The 18,156-nt window shown below is 36.7% G+C and overlaps 2 protein-coding genes across 2 annotated transcripts; one reads left to right on the top strand and one right to left on the bottom strand.

Annotated features, from left to right (window-relative positions):
* Positions 1,376 to 1,996, top strand: LOC109127286 (uncharacterized mitochondrial protein AtMg00820-like). The gene has a single exon (XM_019231871.1). The coding sequence runs from the start codon at positions 1,376 to 1,378 to the stop codon at positions 1,994 to 1,996; it is 621 nt and encodes a 206-aa protein (XP_019087416.1).
* Positions 17,228 to 18,156, bottom strand: LOC104728033 (protein SRC2-like; the record flags this gene model as incomplete). The annotated part of the gene is made up of 1 exon (XM_010447076.1): positions 17,228 to 18,156. A coding segment is annotated over one exon (705 nt), but the record flags the coding sequence as incomplete, so codon positions are not given.

The raw sequence follows: 18,156 nt of genomic DNA, 5'->3' as shown, positions 1-18,156 counted from the left end.
GAAAGGTGGACCAAGACGACCAAAGAGATCATTTGAAGATTTTAGACGCATGATCAACACTTGTGATCTTCATGGTTTGAGGTTAGTGGGTAATAGGTTTTCTTGAATAAGAAAGAGATACTCTTATACTATTTATAGTGTTGTTTAAATTGTGTGATGACAAATTTCGAATGGTTAGCTATAATCCCCTCAAATCAATTGAGTTATTGGCTTTTGAGGGCCTGATCATAGAGGCCTCTAGTCACAAATATATATAAATATATTGGAACAGATAAGAAGCTTTTTCAGATATGAAGAGAATGTATTATAGAGGAAGTTTAGAAGACATGTTTATCATGAGTCAGCATTAAGAAGACAATTCTACAAATCTTTGTTCCAAGACAAGACAAAGTAGAAAGAAAATAGCATAATCGGAAAAACAAGAAGGAATAGGTTGAATGCTTCTATGAGGATTTTTTTTTTTGAAAAGGACTATGGATTCTGCTTTTACTCTGGGCAACAAGACTACCCAAGAAATTGATCATATTAGAAACGAGTTAAACAAAGCTTATAATGATGAGGAATTTCTGGGGAAGATGAAAAGTAGGAACAGCTTGGTGATAGAAATACTAAGTTTTTCTATGCTACAACAAAGCAAAATATTGCTATAAATCATATCATGGCAATTGCAGATGACGATGACATTATTCATATAGTGGTTTATAGTGGTTTACGTATGTTTGGTTGTCTGTGTTACAATTTCACATATACAAGGAAAGGACAAAATTTCAACCAAGGGCAAAAGCTTGTGTCTTCCTCGGTTATCCTGCAGGATATAAAGGATACAAGCTATTGGATTTGGAGTCCAACTCAATAAAAATCTCAAAAAATGTGGTTTTTCATGAGACTATCTTCCCTTTTACTAAAGGTGATCCTCACACCTTATCTGATCTTTTTGGTAGCATTGATGATTCTGCAGAGAGTGAGACTGACAAAATTTAACTTGTAGTTTTGAGTGTTGAATCTCCTACAGTGCTTCATAATGTAGATCATGTGGTTGTTAGTGATGAATCTCCTACATTGAATTCTGCATGTGCTGATTTGTAGCCTTGAGTGGTGAATCTCCTACAAACATCGGCACTCTGCTTCAGTTCTTGCTCTTGTTGATTCGGCTCCAAATATAAAGTCACTTACCAAGCGTTCAGTTAAAGCACCATCGTATTTGCAAGATTACTAATGCAATCTGAGTGATACCGGAGTTCAATATCCTTTATCAGATTATATGAATTATGCCAAACTCTCAGAACCTTACAAATCATATATCTGTTTTGTTACCAAATATTCTGAACCTAGTTCATTCTAGCAAGCTAAGAAGTCGGATGATTGGTTAAAGGCTATGAATGCTGAGTTACAAGCTCTAGAGGGAACTGCTACTTTGAATGTTGTTTCTTTGCCTCCAGATAAACATGCTATCGGATGTAAATGGGTTTACAAGGTTAAACTTAATGCTGATGGTAGTTTGGAACATTACAAGGCACGATTAGTAGCAAAAGGATATACACAAAGAGAAGGTGGTTATTTTGTGGATGATTTCTCACCTGTTGCGAAAATGACGACAGTCAAGACTTTCCTTGTTGTTGCAGCTGCAAAGAAATGGAGTCAGTGGTTTATTAAGTTCAGTTCCACACTAATGTCTTTGAGGTTCAGAAAGTCTCATGTTGATCATACTCTGTTTATAAGAAATATAAATGGTAAGTATGTTGTAGTTTTGGTCTATGTGGACGACATTCTTATCAATAGTAATGATGATAATGAGGTCTGCACATTGAAAGAAGATTTGAAGAAAGCTTTTACGCTCAGAGATCTGGGGTCATTACAATATTTTCTTGGCCTTGAAATTGCAAGATCAGTTTCAAGAATATCCTTATGTCAACGGAAGTACGCTTTGGATATTTTGGATGAAACTTGCATGTTGGCTTGTAAACCGTACATTGAGTCTGTAATTGATCTGGTATAGTATAAAACGGATCTTCCTTAGTATAAGAGAAGAGTCTATGTTCATTTTGTCCAGTCACAGTGAGTAATACAGAAGATTTTTTTCTCAATCCTCTATAACAAACTTTCTTCTGTCAGTCACTTTATTGGTTATCCGAGTGTGAAGAAACCAAGGTTATATCTTTTGATCTTCACACTAAAAATTTTCAAGTCATCTGTAATGCTCCTTCTTCCCATCCACCTGACCGTCGCTGTCTAAGTGTCCTCTTATGCATCCTTGATAACCGCTTGAGCATATCCCATAAACTCTGGCCCACCCAAGTGATATGGTCCTTAGGCGGCAACAACGAGACATGGAACATATTGTGCTCCATAGACTTCACAAACGCCTTTTATTTCCCAGATTGTCCCTATATTTGTGTTCTGTCAGCCAGATGGACTCATTTGTTCTGCTGAAGCGTCTTAAGGAGTTTGATAAGCTTTTTTTTTTTTGGTGTTGAATAAGCAAGACAATAAAGGCAACACGGTTTTGCACTTCGGTGTTCTGAACGACATTACGAGGTATCGATCGAATTCGATTGTTTGTTTTCGCTGATCAGCTTAGCGCAGATTATACATCCATTGATATGAGAATGCAGATGGTCGACTTTTTCTTTCTTTCTTTTCTATGTACTCTTTTGATTGTTTTTTTTTGTTAAGAACCATTTGTCAGTTAGCTTCTTTCAACTTGGCTATTTGAATCTGATTTCTTTATTGCACAGGTTCTTTTGTTCCCTTTATTAGGTCTCACCCGTGTTAGATGACTTGAAATTAATGAACTACATACACAGATACGCTCATGGATATATGTAAATTTTCCAATGAAATTAACAAATGAAGGGAAAAATAATAATAAAAAATCCATGAGCCAAACTGAAATTCCAAACAAATCATGAATTAGAAGTAACAAAATACAATGTAATTAAATTTATGCCGATCATGCATCAATCTCATACATGTTTACTTTATTGCGGCTGTTGTTGCATTTGCGGTTGTGGTGGAGAATTTTGTTGGTATTGCTGTAACTGTGAGTGTGTACGTTATAGTGGCGGGTGGAGCGGTTGGAGTTGAGATGGCCATTTTTGTGATTGCGGTTGCAGCTGCGGTAGTGAACAATCTTAGTGTCCATGTGACTGGTACTGCTGCGGCTGCATATATATTGGCAGTTGAGTGTTGCTCGACCCAACATTTACTCCTGGTTGAACAATCGGGTAACCTAAGGTTGCATGAAACGGATTACTCCGCAAGAAACCTATAAGTGAGGCTCAATGTTCCTTTTTCTTTGTTTGAACCCGTCACACTCACACCCCGCGTCACCAAACTCATACCGTTACTATTATCACCGTTGCTAGTTGACAAAAGAGATGGCGGATTTAATCCAAAGAGCTCCTTAATCGGGACTTTGACTTCACCAACGTCCTTATCTTCAAGAATGGTCCGAAATCCAATCAATTTCACAACAAGAGTCAAACGACCCTCTTAAACTAACTTTTCATCAAGAGAAAACTTAACTTCGTGGTCCCATCTCGGGTTTCTATAGACACAATAAGCAATAGGAGTATTGGTTGTAGTCGTTGTCTTACCTTCACGGATCATAACCGAAGTGTATACGCTCATCTCGTTGCCGATGTTGACCTTCTTTATATCTTTAGCAGATTTGATCATGAGCTCTAGGGTCAGTTTCGGCACTGCGGTTTGAAGTTGTGGGGAACACATGACGGGGTGACCTGAATTCACTGGATCCGGGTTTGGATTAATTGGTTGACCATACAATAGCGAGTAATCTAGGGCCAAAGGATAGTAATCGTTAACTAGTAGTGCTGGTTTAAGCTGATAAGAGAAGCATAGTATTCCGTTGGTTCTCTCCATGATTTTCACAGGGTATGTCACCATTTTGAGTTTATAGTCGTTACCACTAGTAAACGGTGGGAGCGGATTTGAGGCAAGAAGCTCCTGAACCGAGACGTTGACGTCTCCCAAATTATTAGGATACATGAGGATTGGTTATTGATTGGTTTATAACCGGTTAACCCTGGTACAATTAGTTTGGTTAAATAAGTGTTAGTATATAAGGAAAATGTGGATTGTACTATGAGATTAAGCTTTGTAATATTCACATTATTTTTTGGTTAATAAAAGTTTGTTAGAACCGTTGATGGTTCTCTTCTTCTTCGTCTTCTCCGATATGCTTTCCGGTGAATCATATTGTTAATATGGTATCAGAGCTTTGCTCTTAAGTCTTCCGCTTCGTTCGATTTCATTGGGAAGCTTGTGAGAGGTTCAATTGAAGAGATGAGTTGTTTAATTTCTTTTCTTCAGCTTGTGAGGATTGTTATTGCTGCGATTTTTGAGCTTATCGTAGGCATATTCTTTGGGTTTTCTATTCTTCTTTTTGTTTCTCGTCTTTGATTGACCTTCTTCGTGGCGAATCTCTCTTTTCTTTTATCAAATTCGTTGCGATTTCTTGTGATTCTTCATTCTTTCATTGAGAATGGGATCTTTTGTAGCTCCTTCTTCGGTTAACCCAACCAATTCGAATCCGCGTGAATCTACTGAGTCTTTGCGTTTTCAAACGGATCAGTATGAGAATCCATATTATCTGAATAGTAATGATCATGCTGGCCTTGTTCTAGTCTCGGATCGGCTCACGACAGCTTCTGATTTTCCTTCTTGGAGGTGATCTATGTTGATGGCGTTGAATGTGAGAAATAAAATGGGATTCATCAATGGTACGATTCCTAAACCCTTGGAAACTCATCGAGATTTTGGAACTTGGTCTCGTTGTAACGACATAGTGAGTACTTGGTTGATGAACTCGGTAGATAAGAAGATAGGTGCGAGCTTGCTTTATATTTCTACTGCAAAGGGTATGTGGAAGAGTATAATCTCTAGGTTTAAGCAAGATGATGCACCTAGGATTTTTGCTATTGAACAGAAGCTTAGCAAGATTGAGCAAAGATCTCAGGATGTTACTACTTACTACACATCTTTAGTCTCTTTGTGGGAAGAACACAAGAATTATGTAGAATTGCCTGTTTGCACATGTGGAGAATGTGAGTGTGATGCGGCTGTTAAGTGGGAGAAATTACAGCAGCGAAGTCGAGTGACTAAGTTTCTCATGGGTTTAAATGAGAGTTATGAGCAATCTAGGCGTCACATATTGATGTTGAAGCCAATACCTACTATGGAAGAAGCTTTCAATATGGTAACTCAAGATGAACGACAGGGGATCATTAAGCCACTTACATGGGTTGATAATGTCGCTTTTCAGACTACGACTCCTGCTTCTTATGATGGTGACAATGCTTATGTGGCTGATTATAATACGATGAGGCCTCATAAGCATGTTTGTACACATTGTGGACATTTGGGGCATACGATACAAAGATGTTATAAGCTTCATGGTTTTCCTCCGGGGTACAAGACTGGTGGTTACAAGGGTAATGGTACGATGCAGAATCAATCTTCTTACAACCCTCGTATGCAGACCACTCAGATGCAACCTCGGATGCCTCAATCTCAACCACGAATGCCGATGGTTCCTTATGATCCTATTCAGAAGGCGAATGCTGTTCCAAATGTTTATGCAGAACAAGCACCTTATTCTTCTACGATTGGTCCTTATCCATATGTAGCTCCTTCTGACTTGGTTTCTCCTGCTCGATTTGATGGTACTACTCTTAATACTCCACTCTTTACACCACAACAGTTGCAACAGATTTTATCACAGTATAACTCTCAAGTACCAGCTCAAGAGCCTGCAGCTACTTATAATACTGCTACGATTACTTAACATGGTCTCATGGCTTCTACTTCCACCTTTGGTACAATTCCTTTTCCTTCCACTAGTTTACGATATGAAAACCACATTCTCACTTTTCAAAAACATGCTCTTTCTTCTCTTCAACAATATCTTGCACCTAATGATTGGATTATTGAGAATGGTGCGTCTAGTCACGTTTGTTCAGATTTAGCAATGTTTAGAGAGTTAGTACCTGTTTCTAATGTTACGGGTCAATAGGGCTGCAAAGGTCAATAGGGCTGTTTAGAGTTGGTACCTGTTGCAAAGGCCATTCTCTCCTTCAAGCCAATAGCTAAATAACATGACCTTAAGGGCAATAGGGCTGCTTCTTCATTGACGGAGAACTTCATGGTGTGGTTCCACGTCGGATTGGAACCACCGTGGAAGTCAATGGGTGTTTTGGCCGCTTGTTTCTTTTGAATGTTGTCGCCGGTGATTGAAACAACGGCGTATACGTCCATCTTATCGGAGTCATTGATAAGGCTGACGTCTTTGGCTGAGATGATTGTAAGCTCGAGGGTTGGGTTATTCTCTCTGGTTCTTTGTACCTCTGGGGGAGACATTTCCGATAGAAGAGTCGAGTCTTGTCTTGGCTAATGATGAATGTTTGGTAAAGATATTTATCTCTAGAAATGCATGGACATGGTTTGGTGTGTTACGACAATATATAAAGCTGTCACATTAATTTATACAATTTATTAAACTGAATTTAAATTAGATTATATAGTTTCACGCATGCTGGAAACAAAGTCCAGAGATGAACTTCTTAGGAGACTCATTAATGAAAAGAAACGAAACAATCTCTTAACTAGTTTATGATTTATGGCATGTACCCATATGAAATGAAATATACTCTAAATAAATGTCCACTTACTGCTACCAAAAACAAAAAAGTCCACTTACAACATTGATAAGCACAGCTGGAAAGAAAGTCCACTTATGCAATCCTAGATTAACTAATGATTTTACATATTACTAAAAGAGAAATGTTAATTGATCGAGTAATTGAAATCAAAACTAGAACTTCTATAGTCTCATATTATTTTTGTCATTTCTCGAATCAGATAAGAGTATCTAGATATAACCATATTGATTTACAATAACGTATCTTACGCAAAAGACACGAAAAATGGAAAACATTCCATAAAGGAAAATTTCCGTATAACTATTAATACCAATTTGGGTTTGAAAAATATATCAAAAGTCAAGCATATATATGTGCCATACACGTATCTTAAACTGAGTCAATGTTGTCCCAAAAAATTGGGCCAATATGCAACAGACCTATTTTTGCGTGTGTATTCGCCTTGTCCATGGCATTTATGTAGCCGGCTGATATGATTTTGAAGTCACGAGTTGGGTTCTCTATGGTTCCCGATCGGGGGAACGATAGACATTTTCGAGAAAATTTAGTCTCCTCGTATTTTATCTTGACAAATGTAAAGTAAGACAAAGATATTAATTTACACAACTGCATGTACATTTTCTGATGTTACCATATTCTAAAGAAATTAAAATAAAGGTCGATGCAACGTTACATAAATCAAATTGCCAGTTTACAGTGTCAATGAACACCATGTTGTAGACTAGATAACCTATTAATAATACGTACGCTGAAAGTTTCTTCAACACTGCTTCTGTTGCAATATACGGACTAATTCATATAACATGGAAGCATTTAGAATTTAGCAAAACTTCAAATTTCAGAAAATATATACTATAGGAACAAGCCTTATTATATATATGGGGTCAATTTAAGAAAAAGAAAAAAAAAGAAAAAAAAAATAAACACAGATATTTACTATGATAAAGTCATCATTATATATACGGGGTCAAGCTATATATGGGGTCAATCCATATATATATATATATATATATATATATATATAGCTTTTTTCTTGATTAATAACAATCTATTAATTTAAGTTAATATTTTTTTCTGTTTGTTGTTGAACAACAAAAAAAAATTGTTATCTACCTTGTGCAAAATATTGAGAATAATCACGACGAGAAACATCTGATACTAAAAATCATGTGAACAACAAAAACTGAAACATATATTGACTGTCGTCAATGTGTACATTTACCGTGGTGTATTATAATTAATACTCGATTTTCTATATGATGGAAATTGATAATAGTATTTGAAAATTTATATATAAATCAAATTGTGTATATGTAGACTATTTCCCAAAAGAAATAGCATGTCTTTCTCGAGTGGTTTCCCACAAACACAGATAAGAAGAATTCCACACAAAAACACGAAAATGATTCAACGTTAGGAAGGAAAAATGAGAGATCAACCTATACGTACCTTTTCTATGTCAACCATACTTTCACATTGTAGTAACTAGTAAGATCATCTGATTAGAACCCACAACGGGGGGAGAAGAGCCAATGATAATATACTTAAAATATGAAAACAGAAAAATAATAGGAAAGGGGTGAAAAAAAATAAAATATAATAAGAAATGTGAATCTATATATTGGAAGGAACATGATTTAACTTATACTGAGTTTCAAGCTCATTAAAAAGAGAAACAAAACAAGCAAAATAATACAAAAATTAAAGAAACGTAACTGTTTCTTACAAAATTGAGAAATCAAAATTAGAAATATCAAATGCATTTAAAACATAAATAACAATCAAGAAGATTTAATTTTGCATGCACTAAATGTATAACATGGGTGCGGCACATTATACTTCTAAGGGAAGCCCCCAAGTATTGTTGCCTGTTGGTATCCATGAGATTTTTTATCCGGTAGTTACTGAGGGAGCGGCTTCATACACATCGATTGAAGCTGCGACTGTCTTGATGACGGTTGAAGCTGCGACTGTCTTGATGACGGTTGAAGCTGCGATTTTGACTTCCTTGGTGAATATTGTTGGTATTAATGTGACTGAAGACTGATATGTTGGCGGCATATATATTAGTACTAGACCGTTGTTTGGCCTAGAATTAGCATCTGGTTGAACAGACAAAAAAATCAAAGTCACCTGAATCTGAACCGATGACCCGTATGATTGAGGCGAGACCGGTACATGTATAGATAATATATGGTTGGCGTGGCGTGGATGGCGATGAGATTGTAGCTTGTCCGCAAGAAACCTATAGAATTGGATAAACCATCTCAATAATAAATTATGAACAGCTTTATGGATGATCAAGAAAACATTAAAATGGTTGTGTTGTAATTAAGTGCACTAACTTCGTTTAAAACTTGTCAAAAAGGCTAGTTGTAAAGTTAGGTCCCAAGCCTCAAGATATTTATTTGGTATATTTATGAAAAATACATTTGCATTCACCCTCTCCCCCTCTCTAACTAATCAAAATATTCTATCTAATATTTCATTTAACAACTAAAATAAATTTATATTATTTTAAATTAATTTATATTATTTAAACTAAATTAAATTTATATTATTTTAAAAACCAATAAAAAATTAAATTTATATAAATTCTAAATAATATAAATTGAATATATTCTCTTAGATTTTTTTACATCTATGTTAGTAAGTAATATGCTCAACCGATAAAAAAAGAGTATTGAAAGATGAAAAAAGATTTTAAAAAAATAGTTATGATATGTCTTTATAATCAGTATATCATAAGTGAGATAATAGAATATGAAAAGATAGTAGATGGAAGAGATGACGAGTGTATAAAATTACAAAATTATATATATTCCCTTTGTATTCAACCCCCTCCTCTTTCACCCCTCGTCGCCATCTTCGCCTCGCAAGGCTCAGTTAACGAGGGGTGAGAAGAATCAAAGGAGACGAGATGCAATCCAGATCGGAGCGTGAAGGAGAATAAGAACTTTAGATTCGCCGGCAGAGAAGCTGAGTCAATGTAATAGAGAGTGTAGTTCGTCGAGCTCCACTCTCTTCTAAAACCGATGAAGAACACGCCTTCTCTGCAATCTGGGTTCTTTGGAAAGCATTTGGAAAGATTTAAAATGGGCCAAAAAAGGGAAGAGAGAAGGGAGATACAAGCTAAGAAGACAGGAAAAACTTCAAAGGGAAGAAGGGGACAAAGTTTTTCGACGCCGGCGAGCAGGAGCCTCACCGGCTTCGGAGATATTCGATGGTAGTGGCGCCTCGATGTTCGTGCCTGGGAGAGAAATACACTTTTAAGTAGAAATTGTGTATTTTTACTATAATTTACTTTCGTACATTTTCACTAAAGATTAAATATATTTTCCATTAATAAATTTTTTTTGAAGTTATATTTACTCGTTACAACCATTTGTTCGATCTACTCACTTAAGATCATTTTGTCAGAATAGTTTTTTATTAAGAATATAAATATTAATAACTGTTATGATGGTTGAAACTCTTTATCATAATTTTTTATAAAATATCTTATATTATAATTTTGGCAAGATTTCTTCGATTCAGTATGATTTCATTCTATAATTTCTTTTTAGAGTTATATCTCAATTTTTTTTTTCATAAACAATATTTTTGGTTTTCATTTTGATGGTTGTGTTTTTACTAACATTTTATGTTTACTTTTTTTTTGTAACATCTTATTTTATTGATTATCAAGTAGTTGTATTACAATAATCCTCATGGAGGAAATTTATTAGGCTATTTGGAACATAATAATGAAACATGAAAGTATTGTTATTGGTTAGAGGATCTTTTGCTAAATGGTTGGCTGCTTTGTTTCCTTCTCTTCCAATCCATGTAAACTTAGCCTCTTCAAACTTTTCTTTCCAATGTAATGCTTCTCTTATCCAATTATGCATTCCAAAATTAAATGATTGTATGTGTAGAAGCTTTGTCAACTCAAGGCAGTCTCCTTCGAAAACAACTTTGCGTAGGCCTTTTATCCAACAATGCTGCATTGCTTGAATAAGACTTTGACATTCACTCTCTAAGGCATTATGAACTTTTGATCCTTTTGCTTGGTTTGCTCCCATGTAAGTTCCATTTGAATTTCTTATGATCTATCCAGCTTGTGGTTCCCTATCTGTGTTGACAAAAGAGGCATCATAATTACATTTGACCCAAGAAGTCTCTGGTCTTGTCCAGCTCTGAATTTTGCGTGATGATGGCGTAATGTGCACAGCATTTAGTGTTGACAGGTATGCTTCTGCATTAATCCATTCTTCAATATCATGTCTTGTTGATCGGATTGTATGAGACCATGGTTGGTGTCTTTGCTGGAAAACTAAGAGGTTACGGCTTTTCCAGATTCTCCATAGGATCCAAATAGGAAGCTGATTGCTGAAATCAATATTGTTAACCAGACTGCAACTCAATACTTTGTCAAGATTTTCCTCTAATGATGCATTTGCATTGATCAAACCAGCGATCGGATGTCCCAAAGCTCTCCATAATGATTGTGCATGATAACAGGTGAAAAACAAATGGTTGGCTGTTTCTTCCGCTTGGCAACATCTTCGACATACACTTTGATCAGTTATGTTTCTCTTTCTTAAATTTTCACCTGTTGGTAAGATTCGTGACACCATTTTCCATAAGAAATGTTTGATCTTTGGAGCTGTCTTCAGTTTCCAAATTTTCTTCTTCATATCTATGTTGCCCGATATTGGTAGTTGTTGATGATCCCGTAGTTGTGTTGCGAGATAGTAGGCTGACTTAACTGAGTAGAAACCACTCTTTGAATAATGCCATCCCATGAGGTCTGCTCCCTGTTTCGAGTATAACTTGATTTTTTTTATGATATCAACATCATCTTGGTATACCAGTTCTGTTAGTTTCTCTTCATCCCATGCTGTTGGTTCCGATATGATCCAGTCACTTAGAACCATTGGTGTGGGATAGCCTCTTGGAACAGGAGCTCTTGGTGGATTTGCTGGGAGCCATGGATCATTCCATGCATCAATTGACTGTCCATTACCTATTAATGGTCTCACCCCTTGTTGCGTTGTGGATGTTTGATTCCGGGTAGTACTTTCCTTTGATTACCCTTGCCATTAGACATTGGGGCTGTTGTAATAATCTCCATGCTTGTTTTCCTAACAAAGCATCATTAAATAGTTCCAGATCCCTGAATCCGAGTCTCCCTAAACTTTTAGGGCTCCCTAATCTCTCCAGGACAACCAATGCATCCCTTGCGTGTGTTCATCTGAATTCCACCAAAATATTGCTAGTGTTGAGTTTATCTCCTGACAAGTTTCTTTGGGAAACTTGAATACGTTCATGGAGTATATAGGCATGGCCAGAGCTACTGATTTGAGAAGAACTTCCTTTCCACCTGTGGATAAAAATTTCTTGTTCCAACCTTGTGTTTTTGCTTTAACCTTCTCCGTGATGTAGTGAAGCATTTCGCTCTTTCTGCTTCCAAACTGTTCAGGTATCCCCATGTATTTTCCTCCTCCACCATCGTTGTGTATATTGAGAATATGCCGTACTTTCATCTTGTTCACTTGTCGAATTTTCTTACCAAAGGTTATTGAAGACTTACTGAGGTTTACAGCCTGTCCTGATACCCGCTCATATTGGTGCAAAATCTCTTTTATCTTCTTTGCTGATCTTACGTTTGCTAGTGTAAAGAAGAGGGAATCATCTGCGAAGAGAAGGTGGCTAACCTCTGGACTTCTGTTACTGATTCTGATCCCCTGTAGTTTACTTTCAGCCATATTTAGATTCATCAGGTGGGAGAGGACTTCAGCACATAGTATGAAAAGATAAGGAGAGAGTGGGTCTCTTTGTCGTATACCCCTTTCTGGCCTTATATTTCCTTCTGGTGAACCATTTACTAATACTGAATAACTTACTGTGGAAACGCAATTCATAATCCAGGATATCCATTGAGGGTGGAATCCCATTCTCTTCATTGTTTCTTCCAAAAAAGACCACTCAAGCCGATCATAAGCTTTAGAAATGTCTGTCTTGATGGCCATGTATGACACTGCTTGTCTTGTTCTTGTGTTAAGGCTGTGGAAAACTTCATGGGCAATAATAATGTTATCAGTGATCAGGCGCCCAGGGACAAAAGCTGCTTGGTTCTCAGTGACCAGTCCTGACAAATGGTTCTTAAGGCGGTTCACTAGAATTTTGGAGATGATCTTATAAGCCACATTGCATAGAGCGATCAGTCGAAATTCAGCCATAGTATTCGGTGTCTCCTTTTTTGGGATGAGGCAGAGGTTGGTATGATTGATCGACTGGTCTAGTACACCGGTATTAAAGAAGTTTTGTACCTCTTGAATGATGTCAGGATGGATGTCCTCCCAAAAGTTTTGATAGAAAGCAGCAGTGAAGCCATCTGGTCCCGGCGCTTTGTGTGGTCCTACTGCAAAAACCGAGGCTTTAATTTCCTCCATACTGATTGGCTTTATTAGGTCTTCATTGATTGTGTTGGTGATCTTGGTTGTGTATCCTCTGAAAACTGCATCGTATTCCTTCTTGTCCACTGGAACAGACTCATAAAGGTTCGAGAAATAACCTTCAGCAGCTATCGCTATGTCTTTATCTCCTCATTGTATAACACCTTGTTCATCTTGTATGGCATTGATTCTCTGTTTGACATGTCTTGTTTTGGCAGTTGAGTGAAAAAATGCTGTATTTCGATCACCTGCTTGCATCTAATGGTTTCTGCTCTTTAGCTTCCAATACATTTCTTCATCAATGTATGCCTGATTGAGATCTCGTCTCAAGCCTTGTCTTGTCATTAGTGGAGCACCCTCTGCAACGGCTTTATCTAGTTTGAATCGAATTATATTAATTATTTCCTCAGAATTCATCCTATTCGCCTTCTTCCATCTTGAGATGTGTTGACGGCATTGGTGAAGTCTTCTTGCCAAAGGGATGTTTCTATTATAGCTATCTTTCTAGCCTGACATAACAACATCATGAAAACCTTCCTTCGTTGTCATTCTATTGTCATATATATAACAACCACGTTTTTGCTCTTCGACATCGGAAATATATGTCACTAAGTGTCTATGGTCTGATTCTCCAAATTCTAAGAATTCTGTGGTTGCAGCTGGGTATTTATCTAGCCAGGCTTTGTTAGCCATGTTCCTATCTAAGCAGCATTGAACATAATGTTGTCCCCTTTGACCCGCCCAGGAAAATCTATCCCCAATTGATCTTAAATCTATTAGTCCACACTCTCGAACCATTCTTCGAAAATTGTTAAAAGTAGCTTTTGTGGTCTATTTCTGCCACCCTTTTTCTCTCTATTACTAAGAATTTCATTGGAATCCCCTATTAGTAGCCATGGTTGGTTTTTCCTGGTGATATTTAATCTTTCTAGGCGTTCCCAAGTATGATCACGAAGGTTTGGGTCTGGGTTCCCATAAACCAGCGACAAATAAAAAGAACAACCATTATATTCGACTAAACAGTCTACAAGATTAGGGGAAGCAAAAGAAACTGAAAGAGTTACATGATTTTTCCAATAAATAACTAAACCACCACTAAGACCTACAGGAGGAAATGATACATAGTTACTATAAGCCTAATTCACCCCCTATATCCCTAATATGATCATCATCCTGCTTTGTCTCTGAAAGGCAGATAATGTCCGGGAGATACTTTCTATGAATCTCCTTAAGGCGTCGAACTGTCAAGTTTGAGCCTAACCCTTGACAGTTCCAGCAGGTTGTCTTCATATCGAATGTGGTGGTTTAGGGTCCACCACCCCTCTAGCAAGTTCAGGATCAATGTTCGATCCTCCATCATCTTCATGTTCTGTCTTCCTCTGTTCAGTGTTGCTCCCTTCTCCCACTTCCCTCTTCCGCTTCCTGTTGATTATCTCAGTGGTTGCCTCCCTTACATCACGGTGGTGTTCTGCATCTCCTAATATGATATTATCTGCCACCGGACCATTGTCTTGAGCTCTGTTATTACCGTTCTCATCACCTTCATTCAGTTCCTCAATTCGAACATTTTGGTTTCCTGGTGCTGCAGGGGGATGAATGTCTTCGTCACTATCATCATCATCTGAGAAGGGATCAAAGCCACCATTTTGGAGAAGACAAGCCCCCGAATCATGAGTAAGCATACAGCATGCCTCACAAAATCCCCTAAGTCGCTCATATCTGAACCTCAGGATGGTGTTGACTCCAGGGGTAAATTAAAAATTGCGTTGGAAACAAAGGGGATCTTTGATATCCCAGTTCAATCTGATGCGGACATACTCCACCCTTTGTACTGCAGACTGATCATAATCGATGTCCATGATCATGCCCATAGCCTGACCAATATGGGCAACCACTTCCTGATTCATGTATTGCAGGGGGATACCGCGAACTTGGATCCAGAACGGGATAAAGTTAAGATTGTCCTGAGGCATTAGTGGAGTCCATCGCTGCAAAATCACCATAAGGTCCGCAAATGTCCAGGGTCCTCTCCTTAGCACAGTTTCCATTGATTCTTCGGAGGGGAAAACAAATTGAAAGCGCATTCCTTCAACGATTCGGCTGTGGACCAGACCGGCTTGACCCCACAGTCGTGGCATAACCGCAATAAGAGAGCGGAGGTTTTGTCGTCTTGGCATCACTGGTCGGACCATGAGTATGAACCGGTTTTCCGCTGCTGCGTTGTTGACCACGTCGAAAGGAAGTGCAATGGGGACATCATCGACACCCAAGTCCAGATCTTGCAAAACTCTACAGATGTTATCTGCCATTCTCTCAAGGGAATTGAAATCTTTATAGAAGAAATAAGTTGGAGAAGTAGATGAGGAGTGATCGGGAAACTTATTAGCCCTTTGCTCTTTATAGATCTCAGCAAGGGCATCCCTTGCGAGGGAATCGACATCCCTAGGAAACATGGTTTTCTTAGTGGAGATAACTACTCCATCGCAGTGATCATGGAGATCGTGATCGACAACGCCGGTGTCTTCAACAACCGTCACAAGTGTGAGGAATAGACGGAAAAGTAACCGTCTCACAATCGCACAAAAAAATCGCACTTTTTCTCTCATTTTAGGATTATGCGCCTATAACTTACATTTTATGTTTACTATTTATGTAGTTTTAATACTACTTATTATTTTCTCATTTTAAATAATTTTTATTCTATTGGGATCACATATTTTGATACTCTTAAACTATTATATTACTTTCAAATAAATTTATCATATATAATTTTAAATTAAATTAAATTTTTTTTTGAAATATTTCTTCCGCGATATTGTGGGGATCTAAGTCATAGTATGTATAATATCTTGGAACGGAGAAGAAGTTTCTTTACATTATAAAATTTTCACATCCTTCTTTTGTAGTAATTTCTCACAAACATTCCATTTTCCATCAGAAATTTAATATTTGAGATTTGACTATACAAACTTAGGGGCTATTATTGGAGATGTGATTTCTAAATCCATATAAAATTATAAATTCTAAAAATCAAAAGACATGGATTTTAAAATAACATGTTTTATCCTTGAATTTGAATCATTCTATTTTACACTTTCAAATCCATTTAAATTCATTTAATACATAATATGGATTTTGAAATCCAAAAACTAATCATTAAATGAATAACATGGAATTAACAAGGTTTCTAGAGATCAAAAATAAACTGACTAGAATGTGTAGAACCTTGTAGCAAGCATACAAATACTTTTCTCTTGATCGATATTTTCCTTAAAATTATCGAAGTTACACACTTCGCAAGTTCGGTAGTTTAAATAGTTTATATAATTTGATGATATTAGATTGTACTATTGTAGTATTGTATCATCAAACTGAATTTATTTTGGAAATTCATGATTTATGATTGACATTATTTTATTTCTTATCATGTCAATTTTAAACGCAAACATTTTTTTTTCACGAAAGCCAAGAAATGAACTTCTTATTAGAGACTCATTAAAGAGAAGAAACCAAACAATCTCTTAAAAAAATTAGAATTTATTTTATAGGGTATATTCTAATGAAATGAAATATACTCTAAACAAAATATCCACTACTCCACTTACAACATTGATAAGCACAGCTGGAAACAAAAAGTCCACACTAGACCAATGTATTTTCTTATTTTTATCTCTAGAGTAACTCTATAATAGAAGTGTTTTCTATTGCAATATATTCTTTTATTTATTTTATTCTAGTATTAATACATTTTAATTATAAAAATTAAAAATTCGCCCACTTACATAAGAATCATTATGTAAATAAATATTTTTACAAATAAATGAAAAATAAAATTTTATTTATTTATTTTTGTTCTAACTATAAAATTTCAAAACAAAAAGTATTTATTAATCATTTTAAATTTTATGTTACATTATTAGCTATTAAAACTATTTATTTACTTGATTTTTATTATAAATAATAATAAAACTGAAAGTTAAATGACTAGATTGTAATTAAAAAAAGTTTAACTCTATTATAGAACCAAATAGGAAATAGCAATATATAGAGGTGAGAAATTTTACTCTAAAATAGAATATTAAAGCAAAAATAGAGGTAGATTGGAGATGCTCTTATGCAGTTCATAGATTAACTAATGATTTTACAGACACACTTTTTTATTTTTAAGGGAAATGTTAACTGATCAAATGCATTTAACAATATAAATAACCATCAAGAAGATTTAATTTTGCATGCACTGAATGTAACACGAGTGCGACACATTATGCTTCTAAAGGGAAGCCCCCAAGGATTGTTGCCTGTTGGTATCCATATGATTTTGTATCCGGTAGTTACTGAGGAAGCGGCTGCATACGCAACGGTTGAAGCTGCGACTGTCGTGGTGACGGTTGAAGCTGCGATTTCGACTTCCTTGGTGAATATTGTTGGTATCCGTGTGACTGATATGTTGGCGGCATATATATTGGTACTAGACCGTTGCTTGGCCCAGAATTAGCACCCGGTTGAACAGACACATAACTCGAGGTCACCTGAATCTGATCCGATGACGGGTATGACTGAGGCGAAACCGGTACATACATAATGTATGGTTGGCGTGGTGTGGATGGTGGTGGGATATTAACTTGCTCCGCAAGAAACCTATACGTGAAGCTCACGACACCTTTTTTGCCATAAGGACCCGTCAAAGCGTGCGTCTCCAACTTCATACCGTTAGCATCACCACTGTTGGTCAACGGATAAGGTGGATTTGAGCCCAATAACTGTTGCATGGGAAGTCTGAGAAATCCAATTTCCTTATCACCAAGGAAAGGCCGGTGACTCATCAATTCCACGAGGAGCGTCAAACGCCCTTCTTGAGCTAACTTCTCATCGACAGAAAACTTAATCATTTGATTCCACTTTGGGTTTGTATAAGCGGAGAAAGCGACAGGGGTATTGATCCTATCCTTAACTTTTCTGTCCTTAAGGATAGCAACCGAAGCGTATACGTCCATGGACGAGAAGGCGTTGACATCTTCGATGTTCTTGGCGTATTT

The sequence above is a fragment of the Camelina sativa genome, chromosome 11 (assembly GCF_000633955.1).
Source record: "Camelina sativa cultivar DH55 chromosome 11, Cs, whole genome shotgun sequence".
In the NCBI taxonomy this organism is placed as follows: domain Eukaryota; kingdom Viridiplantae; phylum Streptophyta; class Magnoliopsida; order Brassicales; family Brassicaceae; genus Camelina; species Camelina sativa.
This window is presented reverse-complemented; position numbering and strand designations above follow the sequence as displayed.